At 39.1% G+C, this 18,227-nt stretch overlaps 2 protein-coding genes across 2 annotated transcripts; one reads left to right on the top strand and one right to left on the bottom strand.

Moving 5' to 3' along the window:
• Positions 1 to 5,705: 5,705 nt before the first annotated feature.
• Positions 5,706 to 11,629, top strand: LOC137958172 (uncharacterized). The gene is made up of 12 exons (XM_068805254.1): positions 5,706 to 6,031; positions 6,220 to 6,314; positions 6,946 to 7,003; positions 7,176 to 7,370; positions 8,014 to 8,090; positions 8,723 to 8,805; positions 9,203 to 9,254; positions 10,418 to 10,486; positions 10,756 to 10,842; positions 10,929 to 10,990; positions 11,106 to 11,233; positions 11,335 to 11,629. The coding sequence occupies exons 1-12, from the start codon at positions 5,914 to 5,916 to the stop codon at positions 11,388 to 11,390; spliced, it is 1,080 nt and encodes a 359-aa protein (XP_068661355.1). The 5' UTR covers positions 5,706 to 5,913; the 3' UTR covers positions 11,391 to 11,629.
• Positions 11,630 to 12,854: 1,225 nt separating this feature from the next.
• Positions 12,855 to 17,442, bottom strand: LOC137958159 (phospholipase A(1) LCAT3-like). The gene is made up of 11 exons (XM_068805253.1): positions 17,167 to 17,442; positions 16,939 to 17,030; positions 16,598 to 16,725; positions 16,256 to 16,391; positions 16,104 to 16,155; positions 15,901 to 16,001; positions 15,643 to 15,825; positions 14,888 to 15,045; positions 14,261 to 14,315; positions 14,109 to 14,162; positions 12,855 to 13,237 (listed from the first exon to the last, which is right to left on the bottom strand). Exons 1-11 carry the CDS (start codon positions 17,381 to 17,383, stop codon positions 13,061 to 13,063), a joined length of 1,353 nt encoding a protein of 450 aa, XP_068661354.1. The 5' UTR covers positions 17,384 to 17,442; the 3' UTR covers positions 12,855 to 13,060.
• Positions 17,443 to 18,227: the final 785 nt, after the last annotated feature.

Below are 18,227 nucleotides of genomic sequence, written 5' to 3'. Positions count from 1 at the left end.
AGTTCACAGTTAGCGAGATGAGAACGAGACTTCACAGCAAAAACCAAGTCTAACATCTATTTCCTACTTATTTCTTGTATTTTTTCAACAAACGATGTTACACGAGCCCTTTTTTTGTAGCTAAATAGTTGACATTTAAATTTATATCTTAGTGGGTGTTGAAGATCATGCCAAAACAGAACACTGCACTGTTTAGGACATTCAATTACAGAGGATTATGCTCCACAATTACAGGAGCTAATCAAGCTCCATCATACCTATTCTGTACAAATCACAATCCTCTGTAATCAATTGTAATCTCTGTAATTGATATACATACATCTATAAATACATAGAAGAACTCACCCGAGAGTGTGGTGAATTTTCCAATCTTCTCATGGTATCAGAGCTTTCTTGGATTAACATCCCTCTTTCTTCAATGGCGTCAAATTTCTTCTCTGATCTCCTCCCATTCAACACCTTGATCCATATGATCACTATCAAGCTCTCCTCTTCAAATTATCTTCTCTGGAAGAGTCAATTTCTCCCTCTTCTTGACAGTCAAGGTCTGCTGAACCATGTGGATGGCACTCTTGCGCCACCACCACCGTTTGAGCCCCCCACTTCACCGACGCCAAATCCAAAATTTCTGGCATGGAAGGCGACAGACCAACGCCTCCTCAGCCTCCTGCTATTGTCTCTGTCAGAAGAGGCCATGGCCGAAGCTGTTGGTCTGACCACCGCTTGGGAGGTGTGGACTGCCCTTGAAAACTCCTTCAGTCATCGGTCAAAAGCTCGAGAGATTCGCCTCAAGGACGATCTCCAACTGATGAAACATGGAAATCGACTAGTTTCCGCCTACGCTCGAGCTTTCAAAGCTCTGTGCGATCAGCTTCATGCCATTGGGCGCCCAGTTGACGAAACCGACAAAGTACACTGGTTTCTTCACGGTCTTGGCCCCGATTTCTCCAGGTTCTCCACCGCCCAGATGGCGCAAACACCTCTCCCCTGTTTTTCCGATTTGGTTTCGAAGGCCGAAAGCTTCGAACTATTTCAGACGTCGTTGGACAGCCCGATGCCCTCTACTGCCGCATTCATGGCAAATCAGTCCTCCTCCTCTCGATTTGGCACATTTTCTCGCCCTAATCGCGGCCGCGGCAACTATCAAGCCGGAACTCTGGAAATGGCCCGAGAAACTCCTCCAGCCATGGCCATCACGACGATTTCTCTTCCAGCCAGGTCGTTCCACCTCGAATCATCATTGCCGACCGCCGAGATGTCAGATTTGTCGTCAGGACGGCCACTATGCCGATCGGTGTCGCCAACGGTATTCCTCGCAGGAGCAGTCGGCGCAGCTCGCCGAAAATTTTGGTTCAACGCTCTCCCTGTTCGAACCACATGAGTCTTCTAACTGGTTCGTGGACACGGGTGCGTCAGCCCACATGACCCCTTCTCCCTCCACGCTGGACTAGTCTGTCTCCTACACTGGTAAGGATCGGGTTACTGTAGGGAATGGGGCGTCCCTACCAATTACCCGTATAGGTCATCTCTCCCATTCCCCAAACCTCAAACTCTTAAATGTTTTAGTCGTTCCCCACCTTACCAAAAATCTCTTATCTATTAGTAAATTGACTAATGATTATCCTTTATCTGTTACATTTACTAATAATTTTTTTACTGTTCAGAATCGTCAAACAGGAAAGGTGGTGGCAACCGGTAGACGTGATGGAGGTCTATATGTGCTAGAGCGTGGCAACTCTGCCTTCATTTTTGTTTTGCACAATAAAATTCTCCATGCCTCGTATGAATTATGGCATGCTCGTCTAGGTCATGTGCACCATTCTGTCCTTTCTTTATTAAATCAAAAAGGTCAACTTTTTCTTACGTCTTTATTACCCTCTTCTAAATTATGTGACACGTGCCAACTTTCCAAAAGTCATCGTTTACCGTTTTCTCGAAACGAAAAACGATCATCTCATGTGTTAGAGATAATTCACTGCGATATATGGGGCCCGTCTCCAGTAACATCAAACTTGGGGTTTGTCTACTATGTCTTATTTGTTGACGATTTTTCTCGCTTTACTTGGCTTTATCCATTGAAATTGAAATCTAACTTTTATGATATTTTTCTTCAATTTCAAAAATTTGTGGAAAATCAACACTCTGCTCGTATTAAAATTTTCCAAAGAGATGGTGGTGCTGAATTTACAAGAAATTTTTTTAAAAATCACCTTCGTCAATCTGGTATTCATCATCAATTATCTTGTCCTTATACCCCTGCTCAAAACGGTCGTGCTGAACGAAAACATCGTCATGTCACTGAAACTGGTTTGGCTCTGCTTTTTCATTCTCACATCTCTACTTGGTACTGGGTTGCTGCCTTTAGCACTGCTACCTACATCATCAACCGATTGCCATCCCCACTTCTCGACGGTAAGTCCCCCTTTGAACTTCTTTTTGGTTTTTCTCCCAATTATGCAAATTTCCATCCCTTTGGTTGTCGTGTTTATCCCTGTTTACTTGATTATATGCCTAACAAATTTTCCCCTCGTAGTCTTCCATGTATTTTTCTGCGGTATTGCTCATCTGATAAAGGTTTTCGTTGCCTTGATCCCCTTACTTCTCGCATATACATCACCAGACATGCCCAATTTGATGAGATATTTTCCCCTTTCTTAGCATCTTCTCAGGCTCAATCTCTCTCCTCTCTCCAATTCTCCAACTTCTTGGAACCTGGTCAAACTCCTACTGTCTTGTCCCCATCTCCTCCGGCGCCTCATTCCCCGCACATTACTCCATCCAGCTCTCGTCCCTGTGTTATTTGTCCTGATCCTGTGGATGAGATTTTGCAGGCTACTGATTCGCTTACAGGACTGCCTCTGCAGCCCGCTCATTCCGGTCCAACTGGACCTCCTGCTCCTGTTGACTCACTCCCAATGCGGTCTCATCCTATGCTTACCCGTGCTCAGGCTGGAATTTTTAAACCGCGTCACTCGGCTGATCTTGCCTACTCTGGCTCTTCTGGTCTCCTTTCTGCTCTCTTGATAGCTACTGCGCCCAAAGGGTTCAAATCTGCTGCCAAGAATCCTGCCTGGCTAACCGCTATGGATGAAGAAATTCAAGCTCCACGAAATAACCATACCTGGCTCTTGGTTCCTCGTCCGGCTCATACAAATATTGTGGGTTCTAAATGGGTATTTCGGACCAAATACTTGCCTGATGGTTCTATTGAACGCTTCAAGGCTGGTCTCGTCGCAAAAGGGTTCACACAAGTCCCCGGTCTTGATTACACTGACACTTTCAGTCCTGTCATCAAAGCTACCACTATTCGGGTTGTGCTCTCTATTGCTATCACAAATCGCTGGTCTCTCCGTCAATTGGATGTCAAAAATGCTTTCCTCAATGGTACTCTAAATGAGCAAGTCTATATGGAATAACCACCAGGGTATATTGATCCGCGCTTTCCTGATCATGTTTGCAAGCTTCAGAAAGCTCTCTATGGCCTCAAACAAGCTCCTCGAGCATGGTTTCAGCGGTTTAGCTCTTTCCTTATTCATCTTGGCTTCTACTGCAGTCGTGCTGACCCTTTGCTCTTCGTCTTTCATCGGCACTCTGACATCCTTTATTTGCTCTTATATGTCAATGATATTATTATTACGGGCAACAATCCTTCTCTTCTTGATAGCTTTGCCACAAAGCTTCATTCTGAATTTGCTACTAAGGATTTGGGCTCACTCAGCTATTTTCTTGGTCTTGAAGCTACACCAACTGCTGATGGCCTCTTCCTAAATCAGTTGAAATATGCTCGCGACATCCTTGCCCGAGCCAAATTACTTGAGAGCAAGCCTGTGCACACTCCTATGGTGGTTTCTTAGCAGTTATCCTCTGTTGGTCCGTTGTTTTCGGACCCCACTCTTTATCGCTCCCTTGTTGGGGCTCTTCAGTATTTGACCATTACGCGTCCTGATATTGCTCATGCGGTCAACTCAGTCAGTCAGTTTTTACACTCTCCCACTACTGACCACTTTCTTGTTGTTAAACGCATTCTTCGGTATGTCAAAGGTACTCTCCATTATGGTCTGTCCTTCCGTCCATTCGCTTCACCGGGAACTTTAGTTGCGTATTCTGATGCTGACTGGGCCGGTTGTCCTGACACTCGCCGCTCCACCTCAGGTTACTCTATTTACCTTGGTGATACCTTAGTCTCATGGAGTGCAAAGAAGCAACCTACGGTTTCTCGTTCCAGCTGTGAGTCTGAATATCGTGCTCTTGCTCTCACGGCCGCTGAACTTATCTGGCTCACCCATCTTCTTCGTGATCTCAGAGTTTCCCTCCATGAGCGGCCACTTCTCTTATGCGATAACAAAAGCGCTCTCTTCCTGAGTTCCAACCCTATTGTCCACAAGAGGGCCAAACATGTTGAGTTAGACATTTATTTTTTACGAGAACTTGTTGCTGCTGGCAAGATTCGCACTCAATACGTGCCCTCCCACTTACAGGTTGCAGATATCTTCACCAAAAGCGTCTCTCAGACTCTCTTTCAGTTTTTTCGATTCAAGCTACACGTCTGTTCTAATCCGACGCTCAGCTTGTGGGGGGCTGTTGAAGATCATGCCAAAACAGAACATTGCACTGTTTAGGACATTCAATTACAGAGGATTATGTTCCACAATTATAGGAGCTAATCAAGCTCCATCATACCTATTCTGTACAAATCACAATCCTCTGTAATCAATTGTAATCTCTGTAATTGATATACATACATCTATAAATACATAGAAGAACTCACCCGAGAGTGTGGTGAATTTTCCAATCTTCTCAGTGGGAGATTAATGTTTATAGTTAAATTAAATATAAACTAGAAGTAATGATTATTTAAAAATATTACATAACAAATAAAAATTGATATTGACCATATTATAAATGTTTTTAAGTGTAATTAAAATACATAATATGAATGTTTCTAATCTTACTTTTGTTTTTCTTTTTTTAAAAGAAAATCTACTCGATGGAAGTTCTTCCTAGTTCTCTTTGATTAGTCAATTTGTGGTGTATACTTTTGCCCGGATTCGACTCCCATTGATGCAGTTAGTCTCCGTCCGTTCATATTATGGGCCTCAAAAGAAAAAACCCTGAACGGCTCCCATCATTTCGTCGCCACTTTCATCGTCCTCCTTTTTCCTGAACTGACGGTGTTACAGACTCGGCCGCTGCTCCACCCATCTGATATTCCTCCCAACTAATCGCTAAGTCGAGCTTGAAAAATCTCGAGGAGCCAAGTAATAAACTTCAACAAACTCTTAAATAGTTGATCAAGTGAAATTAACAAATTCCAGGAAAATCTAATTCAAGACCATATTCCAAAGTTCAAACACTCTCTTCCTTAAAAAGTGGGAGTGTGTCTCTTTACCGCAAAAGAAAGTGGAAGAAAGTTTACTTAGGATACTCGTGTCTACTCAGGATACTCCTATGGCGACAATATTGCTTTGGAATCTTCTTCGCAATTGTCAAAAGTGTCCCTCAACGCCGTCAACCTCCCCCTTCTTTCTGTTTCTCCGTTTATGGGGAAACCACGAACACAGTCAGAAAAAGCCAAAAGGAGGAACAGAAGCGGCAGTAGCTGCAGCAAGAAGTGCGAAAGAGTTACTTCCACGGCCTCCCGCATTCTACGGACCACAGAATTCCTCTCCTTTGCCATTTGTTTCCATCGTCCGTTTATTGTTCGAGTAATCATCACGCTTCCTCGTTGAATTATTTAAAAGTTAAGCGTGCGGCCCGTGGAAATTTGGGATAGTGGATAGTTACGACTCCGGAGTACGGACAGCGGCTATGAGGTACAGAGGTCTGCAATGACGGACTTTTGTTTTTGTTTGAAGTGTTTTGGATAAGCGACCGAGCTTTGGGAGGTTTACAAGTGAGCGAGAGATTGATAAAATGGTTGATTTTAAAGGGTTTTGCTCGAATAAGACTCTGGTTGCTCTTGGGTTGGGTCAGTTCATTTCGCTTCTCATCACATCCACGGGTTTCTCCTCCTCGGAGCTTTCAAGGAAAGGTGGGATTAGTCTCTTGCATTTTGTTTTTTCATTTTTCTTAAGATTTCAATGAAGTACATTTTTTTTGTTTTGTTTCCTGGTGGTATATTTGATATGGTTTCTGAAGATTGATAATTTTTTCTTTTTGGATTCTGTATTTTTGTTCTGATTTGATTGGCAATGATGGAGACGGTTTTGCTGTTATCAGGGATCAATGCGCCTACGTCGCAGTCTTTTGCTAATTACGTGCTTTTGGGTATCGTAAATGGAAGTATAGTGATTCATCGGAGGAAAGCACTCCAGGTTGTATTCTGCTCTGTTGTGTATAAGTTATTGGGTTTTCTGAATATTCAGGATGGATTATTCGCCTCATTATGTTGGATCAGCTGATGGATGCTTTTGTTAAATTGGTGCGAGGGGCATGCGCTATTGACATAACGTCATATAGTTCTCACCACTTTCAAGTGTTACCCTGATTTCGATTTGTTCAGTTGTTTTTTTTTTATTTTCACAAAGTTCTTGCTTCTCTAACTAAGCTAGTTGGTCACTTTTCACTTTTTAAGTTTTCATTTCTAAGTTATGTTTCGTATGAGATGTGTGATTACTTCTCAACTTGACGTTGGCAATTTTTTCCTTTTACTCTCACTCTCTCACACTCTCTCTTCTCCATCCGTTCTGAAATCAATTCCACAAGCCCCAACTGCGAGTATGGAGAAGTGGCTGTAAACTTTTAAATCTGTGAGGCAGTTGTAGTTCACCTTCGTCCCGTCAAAATAGACGCCTCCAACACACACTCCCCTCATTTTGTTATTATTCTCTTGTCATCAGCCTTAATAAAATCGCCTTTCTTGGATTAATATAATTTAAATTTTTTCATGATTAGAAACTTATTTGGTTACCTCATCACTTACTTCTTCTTTCCGTATATATGCAGATGAGATGGTATTACTATCTGTTACTTGCTATTGTCGACGTAGAAGCCAATTATTTAGGTAAGTGCTAGCTACTCAGAATCACATACTTTTCTTTGATTTTACTTTTGTATTTTAATAAAATGGATTGTAATGTTGATTTTAGAAAATCAAATTATTGATTTTTCATGAAAAACCTCTTGATAGAAAGTTAATGGAAGATACTATATAATCCTTTTGTTGTTTTATGTAGTGGTGAAGGCTTACCAGTATACATCCTTGACAAGTGTGATGCTTCTGGATTGCTGGACTATTCCATCTGTCATATTTTTGACATGGATGTTTTTGAAAACGCGCTACAGATACAGAAAGTTCATTGGTGTTGGTGTTTGTGTGGCTGGCCTAGTTATGGTCGTCTTCTCAGATGTTCATGCAAGTGATCGTGCAAGTAAGCACACGTTCTCAGTATTTTTTCATTTTTATAAACACTGTTTAGATCTTAGTATGCTTCAAATGATTGACTTGATTTAGCAATTAATGCCCAATGCACATTTTGGAATATTTCTCATCAAGGTGGATCTATGATAGATTTGTTTAAGGTTAGTCCTTTTTGGACAGTTTTAATGAGTTTTCACAAATTAAAGTTAAGAGCATGGGATAGTGGCCTTTTTTCTGTCTCCTTTTGTATGCCTACAATTATGCTCTTTTTTATCCCTAAAAAGATCAGCTGGAATTTGCAGAGAGAAACAGTCATCATTCTCATGCAGTTGTCTCCTTTTCCTTTTTTCTTTTTGTGTATGTTTTTTTCTTCTCCTCTTTTTCCCTCTTCTTCTTCTCAAAGGGAGGATGAAATTTGAACTTCTTATCTCAAGTTTTACTTGATTGTATATGGGTTGTTCTTTTTAAGGCATAACATTGCTTCTGGATTGTTAGTTGCACCTCAAATCAAGCATAAGACTTGTATCTGGAATGAACTGGCATCCTATAGTTTTCATACATTCTGCAGGACCTCCTTTTGATCACTAATATAATGTTAGTGTCATTGCTGTATGTTGCGTGGTACCTAATCCTCTGTGTCATTTGGCTTGTAGGTGGAAGCAACCCTATCAAAGGAGACTTGCTTGTTGGTGGTGGTTCCATGCTTTATGCAATTAGTAATGTCAGCGAGGTTTGTTATTTTACTGTTCTTAATTACTATATTTATCTCTTTTTTATTATTGATATTAATTAAGAGTTTTAAATTATTTTTGAAATAGTCAGAGATGGTCACAAAATACTCGCTAAACGTATGAATCGGATGCTGAATTGATTCTTTTGCCAACCAAAATTGACTGGCTTATATACGTTTGCACAGTTATGGTCAGCAGAACCTTCCTTGCAGATGAAGACTGCTTTTCTTATTTATTGTCCAGTAAAGTCTTCATTTCTGAACCAGACAATCTCATCCACCACTTCACCAGTATGTAAACAAACACCGAGTTTCTAATAGAATAAACTTGATAAGTAATGAGTAATATTCAACAGTTTGATTCTCAAATTTGACCCTACAATATTCCAATTATTGTCTACTCTGATTATGTCATGTTTGTGAACTCAGTTACTGCAGACATGAATGCAACTTCTGCCACTCTCTGTAGATTGAATTTATCATCTTTTTCCTTTTAGAATGAAAGACTGTACTTTTAGTGTCTTCTTTTGGTCTTGTCACCATATTCATGTGGAAGTATATATAGTGCTAACATTTCAATTTGTTTATTCTGTAAATGATAGAAACTGATGCGTTTTGCTATCTTTAAACAGGAATTTCTGGTGAAAGCGGCAGACAGAGTTGAGCTCATGGCATTGCTTGGGGCTTTTGGAGCTGTTATCGGTGCTTGTCAAATGTATCCATGACATTATTGTGAGGAACAAAAGATTAGATTGGGATAGAGCTTTTCTCAAGGGTCTTTACTTTTCCAGAAGAAGAGAGAAGAATTTAAGTATCATTAAAGGCAAGAAACCAAACAGCTAACAATTAACATAATACCTGCCTCTGTTCCTGTTTTTCTCCACCCCCTCCTTTCTCTCTCTCTCTCTCTCTCTCTCTCTCTCAAGTGAATTCAAATGCATTCATAACTCAGGAGATTGATTCTGTATTCTTGGAATGCATATTGGTGTAACAGAATTTTGAGTGACAATTCCATTGTCATGTTTCTTGAAATGCATATTAATTGAAATGCATAATGGTTACATCACTGCTTCATGTTTTCAATATGAAATTTTCTTAACCACTTACTGCAGAAGCATACTTGAGCGTGAGGAGCTGCGGTCAATTGATTGGACAGCTACTGCGGTAACATTTTCTTTTTATCTCATTTTTTTTAAATAAATTTTCTCTACAGAAGAAGTACACAATATTTAATTGGAGAGTGCAGCAATTAGATTATACAGCAGATACCAAAGACGGCATAATATTCCTTTTTTTGTCCTGTCTATTGATCTTCTTCTAGCTGTGTTTATGCTCTCTAATATACAAGGTCTAGAATTTGCCTCAGAAGAGTTGCTAGTTCCTGTATGGGTTGATGGATATATATGTCTTGACAGAGAACACACTTTTGCTAGGCCTGGCAATTTTATCCCATTCTATGCTTCCATTTATAAATGAATATGGAACAAAAATCCTTAACCAATGTGGGGATTTACCTGTTGACCAACAATACGTTTATCAAATGGAATGGACATGGTAGAAGTTGTTTTTGCATCCAATTACACGATTACCTGACTAAAGACAAGGATAGTTTATGTTTCAAATAAAAAAGAAAAGTATAGTTTTATAAATTTTAGTGTAAAATGGTTCTCCTTATGTAAAGGATAATTTGAAGAGTGTGTAGTTAAAGATAATTTAATTATATGCTTAGCAGTGTTACATGTTCTGCAAAGTTTATATGTTGCTTTTCTAAGTTTTCCAATTTTTTTTAAATGTATGAATTATCTATCAAATATTTGATGCCCTTTATTTACCATTTACTTGGTTACCTGCGGGTAATCAGGTAAATAGATTGGTAATGGAACACCCTTTACTTGTTCAGAGTGAAGCTGGGTAATAGATTGGGTAATTGGAACAATGAAATGGAATAAACATTAGCCCTTCTGATTCTTACTTGTTTGCAGCGTATTTTTGACATTGTATGGCCTATTTTCAAGGTGCCCCTGTATCAAACCATGCAATTCTGTAGTCTTGTGTTCTTACTATTGCATGAGGTGCCACAGTTTTATGGTTAAACTCCTATATGTAGTGATAAAGATGAGGGTCAGAACTGGAAACGAAAGTTCTTTTTTTGGGAAAGAGAATAAAAACACCATTATTTCTTGCTTATATTTCTGTCTTCTTGAAAGATTGACCATTTCAGAAACTGTCTCATTTTGACTTAAAATTTTTTATGTTTACCAACAGTTCTTGAAAACTTTTTAGGAAAGATTGTTTCACTGATTTTTCTGTCATTTCATTTAGTGCAGGTGCTACCGTTTGTTGGATTTGCATTGGCAATGTTCCTGTTTTACTCTTTGGTTCCTGTCTTGCTTAAGGTATGCTCTGAAGATTATTTGATTTATTCCATAAGGCATAAGAGTCTCCACGTGTTTGTTGAGCTTGTTAATATCATCATACACCAAACAGTGCTAGCAGAGCCTGTTGTTTTAGTTGAGGTATATAAATGTGATATATCCTTGTGAGACACAGCTGTGCAGAATCTTTATTTGCTGTTGTTTGTCCAGTAGGCAGCACTCTCTATATGCTTGTTTGACGCATTTTGGAATTGCTTATTTGTGATTGTTATGCCCACATTGCTTTGCAGATGAGTGGGTCTACCATGTTAAATCTTTCTCTGCTGACCTCTGACATGTGGGCTGTCTTCATCCGCATTTTTGCGTATCATGAGAAGGTTTCTGATCTTATTCAGCCTTGTCTTGGCTTTGTGTTAGTTTAAAATATTTGCAGGCAGATTACTGATAATATACTCATGTGCAGGTGGATTGGTTGTATTTTATAGCATTTGGAGCAGTTGCTGTTGGGCTAGTCATCTATTCAGGGTACCTTTCCTTGTAATCAAATTGTTCCGTAGACATGGTTTTCTGGTAATATGTACCTTTCTTTATCTAAGATCAAGGAATTTACTTAGACCACATCCATGTTTCTGATATCTAGGGGTGAAAAAGAAGGTGTTGAAACTGGGGTTCAGGTTGCTGAGGACAGTGACATCCCTGACAAGGAAAGGGATGAGGAAGTTGGATTGGGTCGAGGACCTGCACTAGGGACTCACAAGACACGGGATGGTAAAGTTGCTGAAACAGTTGCAATTGATAATAAGAATGACGAAAAGGGTAGTTAAAGCTTGGAAAAGATCTGTTCCTGATCAAATTCTTAATTTTGGTAGGGAAGGGTACTTATTACATGCTTATCCATGATAAAGAAAGTGCTACCGCCTCATGAATGCCTGGCAGAGGTACAGAGAGTATGGTGAGCTGGAGTTCAATCAGGCTGTTTTGCAGAATCAGTTGTGATATGATTCATGAAGCGATAATAATCAAGGGCATCATGGGTGGCAGCTGTGTACAATATTGGGTTAGTCATTATCAATGTTGCTCCAATTCTAATCTTTGATTTTCATTGCAAAGTTACATCACTCATAACCCAAGTAATGATCATGTGTAACTGATAACAAAATTCAAGATGCCAACACAGTGGGTATTGCAGCCTATCAAACTATTGGAGATGAAAAAAAAAAAAAGTCCCAAACTGAATAAGTTTTGCCTGCATTCAGATTCAAAATCATCTCAGTAAGCATGTTTATTCAAACTTCTAGACGCAAATGTGTGAACAAATTCAGTTTTCATAACTAGGCCAAATGGTCCCATATTATTTCATTTACAGAACAGGGATTGGCACAATTGACTAATTCATAGCAAAGAATGGGACACTTGCAGGGACTGGCACAATTGACTAATTCATAGCAAAGAATGGGACACTTGCAATGATCCATGAAGTCGAAAGTAAATGATTGGTGTTTCTGGTAGGTTTGTTTGGAACCCGGTGCCAATTAACTTAACTTGGAATGATTGAGCTAAAGTGTCTAACTTCACATTGACCCTCTTAAATCCCTCATGTAACCTATCAAAACGTGTGACAAAGTATTCCAAAATAGTTTGTTTCGTATTCATCAATTTGGACCTTTTGTTGCACCTAATATACATGTATGTACATGCACAATTAAAAAAACTCCTAGAAGGCATACAAATCCCCTAAGTTGAACCAATATAGAAATATTGGCCTTGAGCTCTTCCTTCAATAAATTCACTAGTACCCATATTCGCAAATTGTCCAATATGATACCAATTGTTACAAAACAAATTTCAGCAACCTCAGGCTAATATAATTGCAATTTTGAATGAAGTGAAAAGGTACAGTGACAGATAAAAGAAGATAGAATCAAATGTCATTAAACTCTAAAAAATACACAGTGCTTGGTGTCAATTTTAGTTTGCCTTGAACTTGGCCACATTGTTCTTTTTATTAGCATAAACTTGTAGGGAATAATAGACTAAAAATGGCTGTACATGCTTACTAATTTAAAGTCATCTAGGGTTTGTTTGGAACCCCATGGAAAAGAAAAGAAAAGAAAATGAAAATTTGACTATTAGTGAAAAGAAGAATTAGATCATTATCTCATTTTCACTAATTATTTTTTGCATGATCAAATTCTCATTTTCTTTTCTTTTCTAGGGGTTCCAAACAGACCCATAATAAAACATCAAAAAATAGAAGAACTAACTCAATAGCATAAATTAAAGGAGAATGTGTACGACAAGATAGGGATCGGTCTCAGGGGTTTCCCCAATCTAAGACTGTCTTCCCGAAATTTTGGGAAAAAAGATGAAATGATAGATTCCTATTTCATGGGATGCAGTAAACAAAATTATGCCACATCCTTCTCATCTTGTATTCCAGCTTGCCATTTTTGCTTCAATGTGAACTTCTCTTATACAGTCAAAATGATTAAGTCTTCTTTTGCATAAAAGTTCAACCCATGGGATTGAAATCTTACACAATTTGGCTTCTACTACTAATGAGCAGCGAGCAATTAGTAACATGCAGGTCCTGAATTATGTTTTCGACATGGATGATTCATCTATGACTTTGGAGGAGTGCTGCAATTGATTGCAGGCTCCTTCACTCACTCCTAACCATTGTTTGACAAGCTGAAACACAGCCTTGTCATTTAGAAGCTCCCTGTGGCTACCCTTCACTCCTACTCTTGCCATCGCAGGAAAACCATCTGCCTGCATGTTGAGCTATGAATGAGTTGACATGACTTTGCAGTTGACAGATGAACAAGAAATTCAGTATATGACTAAGACTGACAACAAGAAGAGAATTAAAGACATTCTTGAACAGCACTATAAGCTTGTAAAACCGCATTTTTTATTACATATTGGAGATGTTGGTCAGGCTAACCAAGTCATTATTGTAACTGATTTTCTTGTCAATCAGAAAACTACAATGACACAAAGGAAGTAGGAGAAAAGGCAATAAGCTATGCTCAGCTGAGGAGAAGTGTTCAACCGGGGCAAGTGTTCACAATATTGTAGTATAATGGTATGAGGATCAAGAGACTTGTGTTAGAAACTCAGTGAACAGTCCCCTCTGGAGCATGATCACATCAAAACCAAAGCATCCCAGAACTTAGCAAGAGCTTTTTCTGAACCCCCATCAAAAGTTTGCTAAAGAATTTACCATGCTTAAAAGATTCATAATCAGTAAGAGTGGTTTTGTTCACCTCATTGTTAATTCTTTTCCAAAGTCATTCTCAGCTAACTCATTTTGGTGATTTCTTCTTTTTTTTTTTTTTGGAAAATAATAAGAAACATATTTCATTAAGAAGAAAAGGTAAAAGGATCTCCACTAGGGAAAAAGATGCGCATGGAGAAGAACAGAAATATACAGCTAAAAACAGAAAAAAATACAAGGAAGCAACCTAGTCTAGTGCAAAGGAGGTTTCACAACAAGGTTTAATGAAAGTTCCACTTCTACCCAAGCCCTTTCAGGGATTTAAGTATTTTCTTTCTAGTTAACAGCATTCCAACATGGAAAAAGACTCTGTAACATTTTTCAAGAGTATTATCAATAGATAGAATGCACAGGAGAACTCACCTTAGCTGATTCAGCAGGAACAGTTCCATCTCCATCCACATAAGAATAATGGGGCTGGCAAAACAAAGAGGCTGGTTGAGATAATTATGACCACAAAATGAATCTATCAGCTGCTGTTAGTATGTACTAAGTACTAAGTATGAATTACTTACAATTGAATGACATACTTCCGATAAGTTATCAATTGGTGAGGTTTCAGATCCATAGCTGTGGCAAAGAAACAAAACACTTGAGAAATGACCACTTTTCGGATGATTAAGGAAATGGTATGACAGAAAAACTTCAGAATGGCACAGGAATAACTATTGCATAATGGAAAGGTAGAATTTATGGTTTTGTCACTCAGTACAGTAACTGACTGCTCTGACATCATTTGACATGAAAAATACAAAAAAGAAACTTTGGAGATCATTAATGGACATGTCTTCTCATCTAGCCTGGCGGGCTCAATCAGGAAATTTTCCAGAGCTGCAACCAGTCAACGCCACTACTTATAAATGTTTTAAATGTTGCTGCAACCAGGACTGCCCAGTATACTTCAGGACACTTGCATCAAATGGCTAGTATCAGGAATTTATTTTCAAAACAGTGGAGAGAAGGGTTTGATTGGACATTTTGAGACATATTTCTGGTCCTCAAACACAGACTACTAGAGCAGTTGAAAATTTACAAGAAAGAGGCTGAGCAGTCTGACTAGTTTTTCCTACGTCTAGAGAATGTTATGAACCACAGAAGTTCCACTCACTTGATTTCAGTGACAAAAGAAAACAATGACATACCAAACACTGAATGGAGTATCAAATGATGTTCCAAAAATGTTATAGAAGCTGACTGAATCAGGTAATTGAGCATCATTGAGAATTTGACGGGTCCCTGTAGCCCATGAAAGGATTTCATAATTAAACGGTAAGGGAATTGTGCTGCCACCATATTTCAGCTGCAAAAAATGTGCAAGGAGACGGGTTAAAATAATGGAACCTTCAGGATTTATAATTAAATTGAAGCATAACAGACATGTTCTAACTCTTTTTAATTTTCAAGGATTATCTAAGTTAACTCCTTCAAATTTGGTTAGCTTTTTCTTCAATACCAGGCCAGATAATTGACGTGTGCAAAGCATGACCTCAGCATCCAATTGATTGGGTTCCAACCAGTTAGCAGAGTTCCATGTTTGACTTGTGATCTGAACTATACAAGTCTGGACTACAAATTTTACATTGAAGTCCATTGAAAGTAGAAAGAAACGTAATGGAAGTATCATAGTCCTAACAATTATTTCAAGTTACACTATTTTGACAGTTCTATGAATCTCTAAGTTCAACACCCATGTTTTCAATTATTATTACCAAGGCAGCAAGATTATCATGCAGTAGAACAAACGACAAAGAAAAATGATATTTGGCCATTCCAACAAATAAAAAATATATTCTTTCAGTCTTCGAGTAACAAAATAATATATGAAACATAAAGCTACTCATATCTAAGAAACCACAAATATTTGAAAGGGTTCCTTCACACAATTTGAAATAGATACCTCATTGTCTTTCAAGGCTTTTGAAAACAAGGAAGAACAGTCAGTGGGATCATATGTTTCAAGCTCACTGTCAGAGTTCCCAGCATTTTCAGATTGTTTTCTCCAAACATGAATAAGAGGCTGTTGTTTCCACTTGTACCCAGGGTTTGGGAGCATCTCATAAATTGAGGGGCATTCGACAAGCTGTGGACCAGAACTAGTAGTCAAAAGGGCATCCATTCAAAGAATTCTGTAAGTTCACATGGATCCAAGGTTTACCAGTTGATGCATTGTCCATCTAGATACAAAAAAGTAACTTTCAAAGCCATAAACAAATTGCAGTCCTGTTAAAAGAGAGTCATAGATGCAGCCCGGTGCACCTGCAAAACAAAATCCTTACCACTCATGGATTCAAGATTACAATGAACTTTAAGCAACAAAACTGTGACAAACTTCTCAGACAAACATGATTTAAGGAGCACCTTGAAAGGGGCAAGCTATGCAGATCCACTTGTTCACATACTTCTTGAATTCCTGATGAGGAAAATGTATAAAACATACTATATGTTACACGAGACGACATGCTACTCATATGGCCCAAGAGAGGTTAAAGAGCAAAGATCAAGACACATACATCTTGATAGAGTGACAATAAACAGCTCACGAGCAGTCCACCCATTGAATGTGATATAACATCCACTTTTTTCCCTCCAGAAGCCTTGTAAGCTGTAGCCAGCTTTTCTTTTAAGCCATACATGGCTCTGTCCAATCTGCCCACATCCACATGATGACCAATCTCAGTGCTGAGAATATCATTCTAGTTTCATGTGCTAGTCTGAAGAATGCTAGCAACATGAATTTGCAGTTAATATGCTTCCTAATGGTAATTCTTGACAAGTAACGATCAGCCATTCAGCTATACCCACAAAAAAAAAAAAAAAAAAAAAAAATCAAATCCAGTGTCTTAACGGTTTACCTATTGCTTTGCCGAAAGTCATACCCATATCCGAACAGTGTGGTTCCCTTCTCATATCCGCAGTCAATAAGCATATTGATCATGTCATGGAGATAATATACATCTGTGAGATGTATAAGCTTGGTGAACTGAAATTTGTTTTTACAAAGATAGGTCAATTAGAACATAAAAAATTAGGAAAGGAAAACCTTTCACAGACATCTTAACTTAGACATTGATATTTTAGCCACTCAGATAAGAAGAGATCGTCCCTCCTTGAGGGTCAGACTACTAATGAACGAGCAGAGTTGGAAATAAAGAAAAGCAAAAGAGTCCCGTATGATAGGAACGATCAAATTTACCCACGAAGGGTCCAGTATGTCAATTGCGTACAATCCGTAGTCGTCCTCAGGTACGACAATCTCCACATCCTTGTCTAACGATTGTGCACACCCTGGAAGACAAAATTCATCCAAACCCAACTCAGACACCTTTTCCAACTGAAGCGACAGAGAAGAACATACCCAACACTTCTCACGCCTCAAAAAGATTGGAGACGTATTGCTCACGAGGAAGCTACAAAGCTGGACCTGTTTTGGGATCATAGATGGACCACAACTTCCTCCTGAACTCGAGATCAGCTAAAAAAATCCGAACCCAAGCGCGAGTCTGGAATCCAGTCTTCGTGTTCCTCGCGTTGAGAATCGATCCACCAATGCCGGGAACGAGCAGAACTGGACTGAGGCCGGAACTTTCTTGGACCTTTCGGCGATTGAAACAGCGGAAGCAATCGAAGTCGCCAAACATTTGGAAACAGAGAAAGGGTAGCTGTAGAACGACCGGCAAGTGACGGGTATAAATATAGGAAAGGGACAGTTCTGAGCACCAGCGAGTACCAACTCTTTGGTTTTCATCTAGGAAAAAGACGGAATTTTTGGTTCACCGTTGCACCATAGGAGAAACCCAGCAAAGACAAGGAGAGACAGATAATGAGAACGCAGCTCGCGAATGCCACCGAAGAGAACAGAGCAGAGAGACCATGCAAGACAAGTATCTCTTTACTCTCGAAACTTCAAAGAAATTTCCGTTAAGCAGTCCAAAAATAGGTCCAAATTTGGAACGCAAAGGAAAACTTGCCTTGAATTTTCATTTCACAAAGTTTTTTTATCTTTTGTTTTCTTTCTTCTGATAAGATGAATTGACTGGTCAGCGAACTAATGTATCTATCAGACTTCAACACTGATAAAGCGGTTTAATGATACATTAATCGGAGGTAGATGACAAGGGCAGTGCAGAAGAGGACACGGATCTGTTTGATGTTCTGTTTCGAATTTCGATCGAGCGTTCTTATAAACGAGTCTTATTTCAAGTTTGAGCTTGAATCCAGCTAAAGTAAAAACTGCACTGAGCCCAGTTTGAACGATTTTTGGTGCCAACAATTTAAGAATGTAATAATCTATGTAAAACATTTAACTTCGCTTTATAAATAGCCTCTTTGTACTTTATCCGGATCATCTCTCATAGCAGAAGATAGATGAGGTGGGACTTCTTGTCTGTTATAAGATAAGGATTGAAAATGGGAGCACCTTCTCCAACGATTTCAGTATCAGGACCTTCTCGAGTTTAAGACAGCAGCGACTTTCATTTTTCA

The sequence above is a fragment of the Aristolochia californica genome, unplaced genomic scaffold (assembly GCF_029961685.1).
Source record: "Aristolochia californica isolate CCGP_79_NKW_82.1479 unplaced genomic scaffold, dmAriCali1.0.hap1 SCAF_1, whole genome shotgun sequence".
Classification (NCBI taxonomy): domain Eukaryota; kingdom Viridiplantae; phylum Streptophyta; class Magnoliopsida; order Piperales; family Aristolochiaceae; genus Aristolochia; species Aristolochia californica.
This window is presented reverse-complemented; position numbering and strand designations above follow the sequence as displayed.